The following is a 16,291-nucleotide window of genomic DNA, read 5'->3' on the forward strand; positions in this document are numbered from 1 at the left end:
CAATTTGGGGTCCTGGTGACTCGTATAGGGGTCCTGGAGCTGGTCCACGGGTGTCCTCAGTAAAATGAAAACTAATTTGATACATCCCTGGTATTATTATTTCATTCACTGTAATTGTGAATGTGTAAGAATGCATATTAAGAATATTTCCACATATGTAGTTCTAATTATTTTCTAAATCATGTGTAACAACGAAAATCCTCCTAAATGGGGTTCCCAGGTCCCAAATTTGATCCAATTTGGGGTTCTGTAGCGGCCTAATGGGGCGCATCGTTGACATGAAAATGACTAGAAACAGGATTAGGGTCCCTATTACCATGTCATAAACTACAGGCTACCGCCCTCTCTAATGCTGCGTAAGTATGAATGATCAAAAGTGATTTTAGTAGCGCGGGCCTTTGTCATCTTTGCCCCGTGAGTCTGATCAATTAGCCCAGCGGTGTTGTAGCGCGGCCCAGATGGGGCTTGTTGCCGCCGGTCCGCGGGCACAAAGTGGTTAAACAGAGTGAGCATTAAGTGGGTGTGCCTTGCTGTTAGTTTGTACTTGTGCAGAGGAGAGGGGAGAGTCTCTGGGTTGGAGACAGACACGAGAGAGCTGCCATGTGCTTCCTGTCTGCCAGTCACCTCCCCGGGATCCAAGAGGATGGAGGTGCTGCCTGCGCTCTCACTCAAATAAACACTTGTCACAGTTTCCTCTGTCAGTGCGCATCGGCTTCGTCCTTCACTGGACTCACCGGGCCTGTATTTTAATTCATTTTACTCACATTATTTTTTTCCCGTGAAAACCTGCCCTATCACACACCTTGTTGGAGTGTATCGCCTTTACAGCAAGAAAAGGTAGGTCTCTTTTTATTATTATTGTAACTGTTTTGATAATTATCTGTTTGTTGGGGTATTTTGTGCAAAATATTAAGCGTTTTGGATTTTAGTCAAATGTTATTTCTACCACTCACACACACTAAAATAATTTTGATTAATATCAGTTGTTTTGTTAAACCAGTTGCACTAAGGCAGCTGCACACTATTTCGGTCAGGCTTATGGGCCAACACGTTGCAGCGACTGCTAAAAGTAAATATGTCCGAATTGCAGGCGAGCGTGAGGTATGGCTGCTTCAACCTAATTTCAAGTAACAGACTAAAGCTAATCTGTGAAGATGCTTTAATTATATATAGGGCTAGTCTTTTATTAACAAAGCAAAGACGCACGGCTGGATCTGTGTAATTACCAGAAAAGCAGCTTAGAGTTGTTCTTTTCCTCTCTGCTAAGCGCATTGGCGCAGCTCAGGGTGTATTTTCCTTCTATCCTTATCCCTGTATAAGCATCTTATGTGCCTTCTAAGTAGTTGCCCTATAACTACTGAGCCGATTTAAAGATAAGAGCAACGGGTTCACATCCACGAAGACACCTGGGTAACCTGAGAGGAAAGATAGCCCGATAAATTATGGAATAAAACGATACAAATTAGAATAATTAAGTTAACGTAATTCAAGGTGATGTATAAAATGCATAAGGCCTAATGTGGCCTGGGGTTTTTGGTCGGTTTTCATGAAATGTCATGGTATTATTAGGCTATTATTATTATTATTATTATTATTATTATTATTATTAGATAATAGTAATTCATATAATTAATAATAATTGCCCCCTTGTTTTGATTTTATGAGGAATAATGTGAACAGTTATCTTTTTTCCCTTTTCCGCTAAATTCTTATGTGGATTTAAAGCTATGTATTTTTTATATCATTTAGCTGGAGATGGCATTTTGATTGTATTGTTAATTTGTTAATTATTACTGGTAGCATTTTGATTCTTTCTGCAGCCACAATATTTTAATAAGGTCACTATGTTAGCAGTGTGTTCTGCATGCCGATAGAGAGGCCTTCATTTAAAGCCAGTTTGTACTTTGACAGGCTTCCAGGGATGGAGTCGATGCCCGGCCAGCTTCCAGCGGGACAAGACGCCAGCGCTTCCCCCAGCTTAAAGCAGGACGCACAAAGCTTCTCCAGCCCCAGCCTCAAACCAAACCAAGTCAGCGAGACCTCCCTGTACGGGGTGCCCATCGTGTCTTTGGTCATAGATGGTCAGGAAAGACTATGCCTGGCGCAGATATCCAACACCCTGTTGAAAAACTACAGCTACAACGAGATCCACAACCGCCGTGTCGCCCTGGGCATCACCTGTGTACAGTGCACCCCTGTTCAGCTGGAGATCCTGCGGCGCGCCGGGGCCATGCCTATATCCTCCAGGCGCTGTGGCATGATCACCAAGCGGGAGGCCGAAAGGCTCTGCAAGTCCTTCCTGGGCGCTCACAACCCCCCAAAGCTCCCAGAAAATTTTGCATTTGATGTCTCTCATGAATGCGCATGGGGCAGCAGGGGCAACTTCATACCTGCTAGATACAACAGCTCCCGAGCCAAGTGCATAAAGTGCAGCTTTTGCAACATGTATTTCTCTCCAAATAAATTCATTTTCCACTCCCATCGCACTCCTGAGTCGAAGTACACGCAGCCGGACGCAGCAAACTTCAATTCATGGAGACGCCATCTGAAACTGACGGACAAAGGCTCATCTGATGACATTAACCACGCCTGGGAGGATGTAAAGGCCATGTTCAACGGGGGGAGTAGAAAGAGGACGCTGCCCATGAGTGGGTCGGATATGTCCTCTCCGATGAAATCACAGGCCCCATCCAGCCTCACCCAGACCAGCTCCCCAGAGATCCCCCACAAAACTTTGCGCTGCGATGAAGACAGGGGGAATAGCAACCTCGGTTTGGCGAACGGCGCACGGAGCTATCCAGTCATCCCAGTGCCCAGTAAGAGTTTTGGCATGCTTCAGAAAATCCCCCCACCCCTGTTCCCTCATCATCCCTACGGTTTCCCGGGGTTTGGTTTGTGTTCGAAGAAGGATGACGGCGTGGCCGAGCCGAACAAAACCAACGTCTCTGGTGTATTTTGGCCTGGCGCAAAGGAAACCATCTACTCAGCTTTCCCCATGTTTTGGCCCACAGCTGGTAGCCTCCCCATGCCCCCCTATCCGGGCTCGCCACCCAAACCTCCCACAGAGCTGCTCGGCGTCCGGCAGGGTGAGCTCGATTTATCGGACCAAAGCGACCTGAGCGCAAACACACCCAAAGACAGCAGCCACCAGCAGCAGGACGGCGGAGAGCGCTGCCCTAGCTCCCAGTCCACCATCAGGAACGACGAGGATAAATCCGGGGACGAGACCTCGCAGAGAAAGACCAGCTACATCTCGGCCTTCAGACCTGTGGTTAAAGACGCAGAAACTATCGCCAAGCTCTACGGCAACCGGGACAGCTACAGCGTGCGCCCCGGCTACCTGTCACCGGATTTTGTCAGCGAAAGCTCCAGTTACAGGTCGATATCACCAGACAGGGACAGCGTGGTGGAAGACGATGACCCCGACGTGGACGTGGAGACGAACAGGGGACAAGATGAGGAGGACACGATCCGGATTTCGGCAGGAGCAGAGCGTCGCGGCTCCTCTGTGCCAGACCAGGTCACTTCCGGTGCCGAGGAGAGCCAAGAGCAGCCTGCCTGCAGTCCCAGGACAGCATCAGCATCACCAGAGGACACACATACCGGGTCATCAGATGAGGACAGACAGATGCGCAATGGTTCACCGCTTTATGAAGTAAGACAGGATTAGACATGGGTGACACTTTAATGATCACAATGGGAAATTTAGTGCTCACAGCAAAAGAAACAAAGTAAGATAAGTTAAGAGTAATAAAAGATACGAGCATACTGCAGACAGCATAAGAAATAACTGAGATTTTCTAACTATGAAAACAAACAAAAAAATGAAATGATCAATAGGCTTCTATGGAATCTGACCTTTGAAACTTTTAAAATCACATTATTATTAATCATGTAGTTTATCAGGGCAGCCTCTTGGTTAGAGAAACCGTCCTTACACCAGCCTTGACCTCCTTCTCAGTGGAGGTAAGAGAAAAGCAAATTACTTCCTGAAGCCCAATAAAGATATTATTTAAACTTGTTCAATTTAGCGTTTTCATTCAGCTAAATTTACAACCGCCTATCCTTAATTTAGCCCAGGAGGTGCGCTCACATTTTTTTTTTTAAATCAAAATGTCCTTGAATTAAGTAGACAGTAGCCTACTTCATGAGACATTGTATTTAAGACCCCATTTAGGGAGCTTTTCAACATCTTCACAACAAATTGGTCTTGGTTTTTCAAGACGGCCTCAATTATGTGAAGGACTATTATTTGAACTGGGAGACGGTGAGTCGGGTTGCCCGGAAAATAAGTGCAGGAAATGTCATTTAATTGCGCTTCTATTAAACATAATTGTGTGGTTAATTTTGCAGATGTACGCCCATGAAAAGGACGGCCACGCGCTCATGAACGAGCCGTCGTCGTTTGGGTCGAAACAGTCGAGCAGCCCACGCCGATCCACCGGTAATTATTTGTCTGTTTTATGTTTTGGTTCTGATGCAAATGAGATATTTTTCTGTCTTTTTCCTGATGCTCACTTATTCACGTATAGGTGCGCATCACGTCTCTGAACAACAGAGTCAACGCAACCCCACGTCCTATCAGGATCAAAAGGACAGACAAGGTGTGTGTGTGTGTGTGTGTGTGTGTGTGTGTGTGTGTGTGTGTGAGAGAGAGAGAGAGAGAGAGAGAGAGAGAGAGAGAGAGAGAGAGAGAGTGCCTGCGTGCGTGCGTGTGTGTGTGTGCGCTTTAGTTTTGTGTGTTTTGTGTTATGATATTTTATTGTTCTATTTTATTTTAAAAGACCCCTTCATCCCATCTGTGTAACCGATGCGTTTTGTAATGCAATCCTTTCATAACCCCATGCAACTGATTTATTTGTAACATGACTTGTTTAAATATTTGTTTTCATAATTTGTGCAGCCGACGGAGCTTTACGCATTGATATCAGCGTCCATGAAAAGGACCTGGAGAATATGGCTAAAGGTAAGGATGTCATCAGGGTCAAAAAGGGAGAAAAACCTAACAGGTGTTGTGACTTATCATCAGCAATGACCTGTTTTTCAGTGTATATCCTGGCTGTGATAAAGTCATTTAGGCCCCATTTAATATTTATACAACAGTCCAACGTAGCCGACAGGGCCGATCAATTAGGACATAACACAGCTAAGGCGGACAGTCATTTATCACAGTTAATCTTTAAATGATGAAAAAGTAAAAGCATAATAATTGTTAATAATTCTTAATAATAAATATGCAAATATTTGTAATGGTTAAATGCCTAGATTTTTTCCCGAGATTTTTTTTTTTAAATAACCAATTAGCCATTGTAATTTGATTCCTCTGATATGTGTCGAATTATTTTTAATTGTATATTAAACCTCGCCTCGATTCAAATGCAGCTGCCAGTAAACTCAGGGTGGTGTGGCCTGCTAAAGATGTTGGGGCAAATTTTAATTCTGAATTTAAATGCTGAAGGCCTAAAGTGTTTACTAGTTGTTAACCACTTAATCACGAGACACGGAGTTTGACTTATTATTGTAAGAGGAAATCGTTTAGAGGCTATTAATATTTTAACGAACAGAGCCATAACCCCGAGGCAAGGCAGCTAATTATTTTACAACGCTTGGAAAAACCCTGGGACTCCATTATTATCGTCTCAACCTTCAGGCAATGCATGGCAATTACTCTGGCAGCGAGCAAAAGAAACCAATGAAATGGCTGTTATCAGGGATGTAAACCCACCTAAAGTCAGTTTACTAGTCTGACATCAATCTTTATGCTGTGAAATTATAATAAGGTCTATTTCATATTAAACAGTAAACCTGATGTGAGTTATGTGAGGATAAGGTCTGTGAGGGGGAAAAACTCCACAAAATTCTTCTTTTTGAGAAATAAATTTGTTTTTTTCTATTATGTCCCCCAGCCGGTAGCCTGGAGGGGATCATGCGTTTGGACATGTGTAGGCCTAAATGTCCATGTGTATCTGTCCGAAGCTTATCTCACATACTACTAGTATAAAAAAAAAGTGATCAAGGACTTCTCATGGTTGCAGTGATTCAAAAGCTTTGAAAAACCTGTTGTGTACTGTAATTGAGAGCTAACTGTTCAGCTGTTTTTTTTGCCAAGCGCTGGAGAAGGGGAGATACACAGGCAGTGCCTTGGTATCTTCCCTTTTCCCTGTAAGTGTTAAAAAAAGGTTTAGGAGATGGGTTTTGGAATTGTTCCTGACCAGATTTGCACAACAAGGTGCACACCTGGCAGAAATCTGCACTTTACTCTGCTGTACTCTTCTAGGTGATATTGGTGGTAGTTTGCTTTACGATGAACGCTCTAGGTTATAGTCTGCACATCTTATTTAGCACTACATCACACTGCTTGGTATTTAGTGGAAAGTGTCACAGGCAGTGTTTTGTTGATGAGTGATGAAATGTGGTCTGAGCAGATGGAAATTTTCATGCATTTCTATCAGAGCTGATGTTTAAATTGATTTTGGTTTTGCAGAGGAGCTGCAGAAGCAGCTTGTGGAACAAGTGGAATTAAGGAAAAAGCTGGAGAGAGAATTTCAACATTTGAAAGGTAGGCCAAATGTAAGTGAGTTCTGTGGGGAGATCAGGGCCACAAGCCTTGATAATTTTTGCATTGTTTTCCCCCTGTTAGCTCTGTGCTTACACTAGACTTTAGGAATTTATCTTTCAATGTTTTCATCAGTATCATAAAGTTTCCATCTGATGTGGCCTTCCGTACTCTTCAGATAATTTTCAGGATCAAATGAAGCGTGAGCTGTCCTACAGAGAGGAAATGGTCCAGCAGCTCCAGATTGTTAGAGGTTGGTCTCACTAAGTTGTGCCTCCATAGACTATGAATCTAAGCCGGATGTAGATCAATGCTCTTTAAGTTTATGGGAACATTTGAGCCACAATAGGAAGTTTTAATAACATAAGCCATGTCAATCAATCTGAGCCAACCATGTTACATACGTAAAATGGAAAAGTGACACTTGCATATTGAAATATTGGCAATTTGTGTCCAGCCTTTTTCCTGTAAACTCCAGCCTTTTTTCTGTCTCTACTGCAGTTGAGTAAATTATTATGATATCAAAAGGGAGAAACTGAAACCCCATTGTTTTGTTTGTAAAGGTTATTTTCTCCTAAATCATGCTCTGGAAAATTGAATGGACAGACCATTATGTAGTGCTGTATCGGTTACATGCAGTAGACAGCAACTAATGCCACCCGTTAAAGGATTGGTTTAATGTTACAGCAACACAGTAGTTTAAATACAGGGTTCAAGTACACAGAGGGGTCACTCTAAATACCATAGGAGCAAACAGCAGACATTATAGTCCTCCACTACAGATGATATGTAGCAGCTCATATTTTTCTTTTTACTTGTTATTCTTTAATTCTTATTTATCATTCTTATTATTTTTTACAATTTTTATTCGTATTAATTTTTTCATTTTTTGCTAGACACATTGTGCAGCGAGTTGGACCAAGAGAGAAAGGCTCGTTATGCAATACAGCAGAAGCTGAAAGGTAATTTTATATGGTCCAAAAAGGAGCCACTGAACTTGAATAAATGTCATTATTGCCATCCATAAATATGCAAGTGCTACTTTTTTTGTTTCTGAGGATCTCCAGTGTGTAGACTAGTGACTGTGACAGTTCATAGAGCAGACAGTAGCTTGCAGTAAGAAAGCAATGGCAGCACTAGAAGAAGAAACGTACACATGATTATTTTAACCAGAATCCATAAATATATGTTCAAATCCATTTGAAACGAATGCTATCAGCTCCCTGCATGTTCTTATTGATGGACCGCTTCCTCCCTAGAAGCTCATGACGCCCTTCACCATTTCTCCTGCAAGATGCTGACCCCTCGCCACTGTACTGGAGCCTGTACCTTCAAACCTCCTCTACTGCCACCCTAGTGGAGGCCGCACCCTCCACCTGACCCCAGAGCAGCTCATTTTGCGCCAGCCAAAAAACAGTTCCACCTCAAGAGTTCTCCTGTATTCACTTACCACTTGTAACCCAAGGATTACCAACCTGCAGATACACCATCGATTTTAGTACTTAAGTGAATATATGGAGACTTGAAGGAGGGGCAGCGGACCCCCGTCGAGCTGAGCTCTTGAGTTAGGAATTCAGGATATACCTAAACACGTTCATTTTGTTCATTTTATGTTTTAAATCAACGGATTGTTTATATGAAGCTGCAAAGCTCCGGAGAAATGCCCAAACCAAGGAGTCTCTTTCAATCAAAATTGTCTGCTCTTTATATTCTGAGAAAAAGAAAAAAAAAAAAACAACAACCCTATATACATATATAAATATATATAATGTGACGATGTGCAATGACTTGTATAATTGTGATATTAAGTTCAAATGTATCTTATTATTTAGCTTCTGTTGCTTGTTTGACCATATAATTTGTTTTTACATATATTTGACATTTATCTGTGTCTTTTGTTCGATTTGTTTGGATTATTTGTAACACTGTATGTTGGTGATGTTAAGCACTTTAAATGACATTTCTGAATTGGACCTTCACCGAAACCCCTACACCAAATTCTTTTATCAAAATGTAATAGAGCACATTATTACGAGCACTTACTTAAGCAGCCCTTCAGGTTCAAGATAGTACAATAAAAGGATTTTCTTTCACCGAGGCGTGTGTCATACAAACAACACATTATTGATACTTTGCAGTGTACAGTTACAGTACGTTCAGTCGATATCCAAAAGAAGAAAAAAAAAGAAAAAAAAAACTGTCTCAAGCCATTTATAGACACCATGTACAGTATAGACTGCATCTCTTTGAGATCAGCAGAACACTTCAGCACCATAATACTCTGTGTCAAGGTTTTTTCTACCATTATATACATCTGTGAATCACATCACTGACTAAACCAAATCTGTTTCCTATTTGGGCTATTCACACTCCTACACTATCACCAATTATCACATGCTTTTTTTTTTTGTTAATTTTTCAAAGAACCCCACTGAAATGCTACAACCGCATTTTATTTCATTTTTCATTTTTCTTTGTAATGAAAACCCTCTGAGCAAATCGATGTTGTCTCACAATCTGCCCATGATATTCCCACTCATGTGTGTATCCATGTCAATATTATTAAAATGTGAAAGCCACTTTCTGCTTTATATCCTCTTATGTCTTCTTCTTTATTTTTTTTTCTTATTAATTTTACCCAGTCTGAGGCTGACACCTACTGGTCTTCACCTAGAATAACAGCTCATAGGAAGGATCATGTTCCCTCTTATTGTATTTGAGCTCAACATGATCTCCCTCATTAGACAGCTACGCCGGTGCATGAGATGTCCAGTCGACTTATAATGTTTGACGTCAAGTCAGGGGAACAGGCTGATCTAATAGTGAAATCTAATTCTTCTGATGGGAGGCCTAATAGATATTGATTACACGGCTGGTAAGATGGCTCTCGGTCCCTGGATGCTTCATACTGAGACAGATACCGGCATAATGTCACTGATGCACAATGAATGTTAATTTTCTCAGAGAGTAATTGTCTTGGATGGCGGAGCCCATTCTTTTTGAATACTAAGAAGACATAATGCATTAGTCGCAGTTAAAAAAAAAAAAAAAGGGGGGGATAAGGTTCATTTACATGATTTGGCTCTTCTTCTGCTGGAGTTTATTATTTAGGATTGGAAAGCACAACGACATCAATATGACTGTGCTTTCATTTAGCAATTCAGCATCCAGCAGATCTTGGTTTTGTTTAATGTATTCTGACACCATAGTTCACCTTAACATTGTAATTTCAGATTTCAGGCCCAAAGTTCTGCTCAGGTTTAGACGGCTGTGTCTGCACATGTTGCTTTTGACACATTTCTGAAAACCTCAGAGAGACAGACAGACAGAAACAGAGAGAGAGAGAGAGGGAGAGAGAGGAAGACAGAGAGACTCAAAGCTGCTGACTATTGGCAGCAGAAACTCACAATTCATGATCTCTGAAGTCTTCATTTTTAAAGCTTAAATTAGGGCTAAATTATACTTTCTGTCCACTGTGTGTGGTTATTTGTGCATTTTCTTGCCATAACACAAATTGCCCTCCAAAGACCATAAATACCACCTATACTTGTACTGCTATTACTACTATTACTATTACTACTACTGCTACAATACTGCTTCTCTCCAAAATGTGCCTGACCCCAGATCCCTTCATGTTTCCTTTGTGTGTCCTTTTGCTAAAACAGAAACAGACATATCTGACATATAAATGTATTTAATTTGAGCTTATGTAGATGACAAGAAACTGGGCGAGGGGTGAGAGTACTCACAGCTTCCTGCTCCATTTGTGCATATGTTACATATTACAATACAATTTATTTTGGTTTGGGAGTAAAGCATAACTGTTAGATTTTTCTTACATGTCCAAAATAGACTTAATCAGTACACACACATATGTTTATAGATATGGTTATACACACACACACTAATTTTTGTAGGGTTTTAACCTTAAATATTATTTTGAGATATGAAAAGAGATATTAAATGCAATATTATTATAATATGTTAGATGCTATAATATATATTATATACAACAATGGACCTTCAGTGGTCAGTCTTTTCATTACATACTGAGCAAAAACAAATATAGTCAAATAAATAAATATATAGATGAAAAAGCGATGGAGCTGGGAGAAACTTGATAAAAAAAATAAAAAATAAAGGAAACAATGAGCAAACAAAACAAAAAACAACATTCCTCTCGCCCTGCGGCCACATCTCTGATGCACAGCGTCCCACATATACAACAATAATACAGTAATACAGGGTAAAATGTATATATTGTTTTATGGGAATGTAAACACCGTCTCAGACTAATCAGATTTGTTTTCATTGTTATGTGCACTCAGGAAAAAAATGGCCAGTTTCCACATTCAGTGTATTTACACAAGCCATTAACTTTGGGCTCGACTCCAGGAAACCATGGCCTGTAATATCAGCAGTTTTAAAGAGGAGGATAATGTTTTACCTACCTATTGGCCATGTCATCCAACTGGCTTTGCCATTGTTTTTCCTCTATGTGGTATTGGTATTGATTAACTATTTGCTTGGACAAATATCCTTATAAGGCTGGTGTGCACCTGCCCCGCCACTAAGGCCACCAACAATATAACAGATGGCACAGATACATAATAATATAATAGAAACTTCTGGACTTGCCCTTGTATGAACCGGGCAGCAGAGCCAGTTGTGAATGGATTCTTTGTATGAACCATGAGGGAACAAGCAAATTTTTTTTTTTTTTTTTTGCTAATGGTTTTGGGCATGGAGCCTAATGCATTTTGTGTAATGAGGATGTTCCAGTATGAAAATATAGAACTGTTATTATTCTAAACATAGACATCAATGCTTTGGAATACAAAACACTGGGAATGTGGGACGCTGTGTGGTTTGGACTGCCTGAGAGATCACTCACTAACCCGGGGGTCGTCTTTGTTTTCAGATGTTAGGACGCCACCTACTGGCCGAGCTGCATAAAAGCCTTTCAGACACTTTAATTTAAGGCATTCAGATACAGACAGCAGGAATAATATGCACTTAATTTGTAATCACTGCTTGTTTTGCGTGCATATTTTCTTTAATGACAGCTGTAATATGGAAAAGCAAAAGAGCAATGACTAAGAAACTGAGAAAAAATGTTTATTACTGATAAAAGCACACAAACATAACGTAAGTGTCATTTGATTTAATTATACTTTAATATTTGTGTTTAACAAGCAAATTTCGAATTTATAGTTCATGTTTCGGGAAGGTAAATCTGTTAAATGATAAATTATCAGTGATATTTATTCAATTCCAAGTCATGACTGTTTTGTATATGCTGATGGTTTGAACATAATGTGTTTTATATATTGATACAATTCATGGCACCAGGCATGAGGTGTAAATTCAGCTCTCATATCGGTAAATTATAGTTTAAATTAACACAAACTTTTGTAATTTGAATTAGTAGATTAATACATCAAATCAGTCAGGTGTACATCAAGTTATTGGAAGACATCACAAGGAAACTAATATGTCATTTTCCTGTCTCACTACTCTGCTGCATAATCTTTCTTTTATTTTTTCTTTCTTCCTTTTTTTTTTAATTTTTTTTTTTTAAATTTTTTGCATGCTATTCAGCAAATGCCTTTTTTTTTTTTATTGCAGATGACTGAAATGTTTTGGCCACCAACTGAACATCATAGTGATATCCACCTTTTATGCTATAATCATGTCACTGTCAGTGCCAACTATGAGGATTCACATTTAGCAGATCATCACACATTTACAGTCATGTGAATAATAAATTAAAAAAAAAAAAAGAGAGACAAGGTTACTGTACGTGTTTCTGTGTCATGGACTATAATTCATTACCAGACAAGATTAAATACACATAGCACTATTTTGCAACATGTTTCTTTTTTAATCAACAATTTAAATGTTAAAGGTGAACTTCTAATTGAGTGTGTAATGCAATGATTTGTGACAATGAGACCTTTAACATTAGTCTACAAAAATAAGAATAAAAATAAATATAAAGTTTCAAAACAGAGCCAAACGTGTAGGCTACATAAAACATACATACCAGAATAATCATTCGTTCTGATGTGTTCTGTTGTGCTGTGTTCTGTTCTAATCTGTTCTGTTCTGTTTTGATCTGTTCTGGTGTGTTCTAATCTGTTGTGTTCTGCTGTGTTCTGATCTGTACTGTTCTTTTCTAATCTGTTCTGCTGCGATCTGTTTTATTATGTTCTGATCTGTTCTGTGCTGTTCTCATCTGATTTGCTGTGTTGTGCTCTGTTTTGTTCTGTTCTGTTCTGTTCTGTTCTGTTCTGTTCTGTTCTGTTATACTCTGACCTGTGCTATTCTCTTCTGTTCTGTTCTGTTCTGTTCTGTTCTGTTATACTCTGACCTGTGCTATTCTCTTCTGTTCTGTTCTGTTCTGTTCTGTTATACTCTGACCTGTGCTATTCTCTTCTGTTCTGTTCTGGTGTGTTCTGACCCGGTCTTTTCTGTTCTGTTCTGATGTCTTATGTACTGATCTGTGCTATTCGGATCTGTTCTCTTCTGTTCTGATCTGATCTGTTCTGTTGTGTTCTGTTCTAATCTATTCTGTTCTTTTCTGATCTGTCCTGATCAGTTCTGTTCTGTTTTGTTCTGTTCTGATCTGTTCCATTGTGTTCTGTTCTTATTTATTCTGTTCTGTTCTGATCAGTTCTGTTCTGACCAGTTCTGTTCTGATCTGTTCTGTTGTGTTCTGTTCTAATCTAGTCTGTTCTTTTCTGTTCTGTTCTGTTCTTATTTATTCTGTTCTTTTCTGTTCTGATCAGTTCTGTTTGACCAGTTCTGTTCTGTTTTGTTCTAATCTATTCTGTTCTTTTCTGTTCTGTTCTGATCTGTTCTGATCAGTTCTGTTCTATTGTGTTCTGCTCTGTTCTCTTGTGTTCTGTTCTTATTTATTCTGTTCTTTTCTGTTCTGTTCTGATCAGTTCTGTTTGACCAGTTCTGTTCTGTTTTGTTCTGTTCTGTTCTGTTGTGTTCTGTTCTAATCTATTCTGTTCTTTTCTTTTCTGTTCTGTTCTGATCAGTTCTGTTTGACCAGCTCTGTTCTGTTTTGTTCTGTTGTGTTCTGTTCTAATCTATTCTGTTCTTTTCTGTTCTGTTCTGATCAGTTCTGTTCTATTCCGTTGTGTTCTGTTCTTATTTATTCTGTTCTTTTCTGTTCTATTCTGACCAGTTCTGTTCTGTTCTGATCTGTTGTGTTGTGTTCTGTTCTAATCTGGTCTGTTCTGTTCTGATCGGTTCTGTTTTGTTCTAATTAGTTCTGTTCTGATCTGTTCTGTTGTGCTCTGTTCTAATCTGTTCTGATCTGTTCTGATCAGATCTGTTGTGTTCTGTTCTGTTGGGTTATGGTCTGTTGTGTTCTGTTGTGTCCTCTGTGTTCTGATCCGCTTTGTTCTGTTCTGTCCTGATCTGTTCTGTTCTGTCCTGTTGCGCAGCCTTTCTCCCACGCATAACGTTTTGTCGTCTTGAACGCACCCCCATCCCTCTGTGTGCGCGTTCACGCAGCGCTCTGCGCGTCCCAGTCATGTGACAACACCTCATCACGCTTACGCAAAGAAATACAAGATGGCGGAGAGTGCGGAACTGAAGGTAAGGCGCAGCTTGAAATCATTTTAAATTCACTCGGTTGCCAAGCGTTTGGATGCCAAAGCGGCATTGTGCCTCAGCAATTAAAGCTTCGGAGGACTGAGATCTTGTCAGATTTGGTGTTTATCGCACAAACACACCGGGAACTTTGTTGGATCCACGAGCGCTATAATGCCTGCACGAGCATGTTTTTGTTGATATTGAGACCCGCTCGCCCGTCTTAACTGCTCCTTTTTCTCCTGTATTCAAGCTGCCGGCAAGAAATAATTGACTTTGTGCCGTTTGCTGTGCGCGTGCTCATCATGAAAGCGGCTGTTCACTTCATGACAAGTCGCATATTGAACCGTGAGCTTTGATAAGAGCTTGTTTTATTTCGGGAGAAGCGGCACGAGCGTTTTCGCGCTTAACGTTACACGCTCGAGACTTGTCAAAAAAGGGGTTTTGAATATGACAACAGCTTCATGCGTGTCGGTTCATTTGTGAAGACACGCAGCCAGGACGGGTGATGTTTAACACATGAATAGTTGGTATTTCATGTCGATATCGTGCATGACATCCCGGTAAACCGCGGGAGATGTTCTCGTGTGTGTGTGTGTGTGTGTGTGTGTGTGTGTGTGTGTGTGTGTGTGTGTGTGTGTGTGTGTGTGTGTGTGTGTGTGGAGCTGGTCCGGTGCGACAGAGCAGCTGATAAAAGCCTGTGATGAGTGAGATCTCCCATTTACCTGTTGATGCATGTGCTGCAGAAACACATGGCAGTGCACCGGTGAATAATTAACCCCGGCTGCACACCGTGATGAGGAAAACACCGGCTGATAAATAAATTTCTGGGCGTGCAGCGTGCCCCCTCTGATGTGCAACCTTGATCCCAGTCCCTCCCCCTCCTTTTTTTTTTTTTTTTTTTTTGGCTCATTATAACTTTTTTTTATCATAAAGGAAATGAGTTAGTCTTTTTTTGTTGTTGGATAATTTATTCAGCTGTTATTGATCTATTTCCCTGGAGTGTTTCCATTACCTGCCTGGAAATCGCGGATCCATACGTGCTCTTAAAGTGTCTGCACGGTCCAGACAGGGCGCTCAAACTTAATCACGTGAAGAAGCGATATTTAAAAATAAAAAAAAAAAAAAAAAAAAAAAAAAATCACCAGCATTTTGATGGCCAAACAGGGGCTATACTTGGTCATGCTTTTGATCGAACTGCGTGGAAAAAGTAATGATGAACTTTACATGAAACGTTTGTTCCTCTCCGAAAATGTCTTTGTACAAAACAAAACAAGTCAGCATCAAAATAAAGGTGATTACAAAAACAAAGACAACACATAATAACTGTCTTGTAATGTCTCTTAAGGCTATATTCTTTCATTTTGGCCACATCAGCTCCACACATGAGACAGGCAGCTTTATCCTTACTGCAGGCAAGCAGGCACTCGACCTCCCACCTGTCTTGAAAACACCTGTTTTCATTGTACACTTTTTGTTTTGATGTTGCTTTTAGCTGGCTTGGCGGCGAGTTAATAACGGCCTTGATGCAAGTGATCCTCTGGGCTGCTGATGAGCCCGTCAGGAGGAGGACGAGGTCGGGATACGCAGGGGTTTTGTGGCGTTGATAGCACAGGACGTTGCAGTGCATGTTGGTTTGTGGTATCCATATGTGGTTGGAGAAAGGCTCAGCCATTTGTCATAAACATTATTGGAGCTGAACAAATTTAAAGCTAAATCTAAGTCAGACTTTACTTGTCAGCAAAATCATGAAAAGCCGTTCCTGCCCTCACTTTTGTAGAATAGGACTTTATGGACTTTCTCGCCATGGCCAGTGACAAGACAAGGAATTGCACCCTGGAATGACGAATCGTGTTAGCCATAGAGGACTGATTTTGAGTGTATTATATTGGATTGACTGTACAGGCATGACTGTAAGCCGCTCAGTTTCAAATAATTAAAAATGGTTAAGATTCCCTCTCTGTACAGTCACAGGGAAGTCATTAGGCTGGGCAGCTTACCGTTAAACGAATGCACTGCTGTTTTCTGTAATGATGGACCGATGATGCTGGGTCACACACTCTAGGCTAACTGGAGGAAATAGATTGCCCAGATGGTTGATTTGAGTAGGCCTATTATGTCCACAAC

General features: G+C 40.6%; 2 protein-coding genes across 4 annotated transcripts in view; both read left to right on the forward strand.

The window, feature by feature from the left end:
- Positions 1–1,921: 1,921 nt before the first annotated feature.
- skor1a (SKI family transcriptional corepressor 1a) lies at positions 1,922–8,271 on the forward strand. Of its 3 annotated transcripts, XM_030078796.1 has the most exons (8): positions 1,922–3,655; positions 4,354–4,444; positions 4,533–4,604; positions 4,904–4,966; positions 6,485–6,559; positions 6,735–6,809; positions 7,453–7,518; positions 7,816–8,271. In XM_030078796.1, exons 1-8 carry the CDS (start codon positions 1,922–1,924, stop codon positions 7,911–7,913), a joined length of 2,274 nt encoding a protein of 757 aa, XP_029934656.1. In that variant the 3' UTR covers positions 7,914–8,271. The 3 variants fall into 3 exon arrangements, with proteins under 3 accessions (XP_029934656.1, XP_029934663.1, XP_029934672.1); XM_030078803.1 differs by lacking the exon at positions 7,453–7,518; XM_030078812.1 differs by lacking the exon at positions 7,453–7,518 and having other exon boundaries at positions 7,819–8,271.
- Positions 8,272–14,069: 5,798 nt separating this feature from the next.
- Positions 14,070–16,291, forward strand: part of LOC115378547 (E3 SUMO-protein ligase PIAS1-like) — a 68,996-nt gene continuing 66,774 nt past the window's right edge. The window contains exon 1 of the mRNA XM_030078823.1: positions 14,070–14,170. Coding sequence (XP_029934683.1) covers positions 14,147–14,170 — 24 coding nt within the window. The 5' untranslated portion in view covers positions 14,070–14,146. The remainder of the gene's footprint in view (positions 14,171–16,291) is intronic.

This window comes from Myripristis murdjan, chromosome 3 (genome assembly GCF_902150065.1).
Source record: "Myripristis murdjan chromosome 3, fMyrMur1.1, whole genome shotgun sequence".
NCBI lineage: Eukaryota > Metazoa > Chordata > Actinopteri > Holocentriformes > Holocentridae > Myripristis > Myripristis murdjan.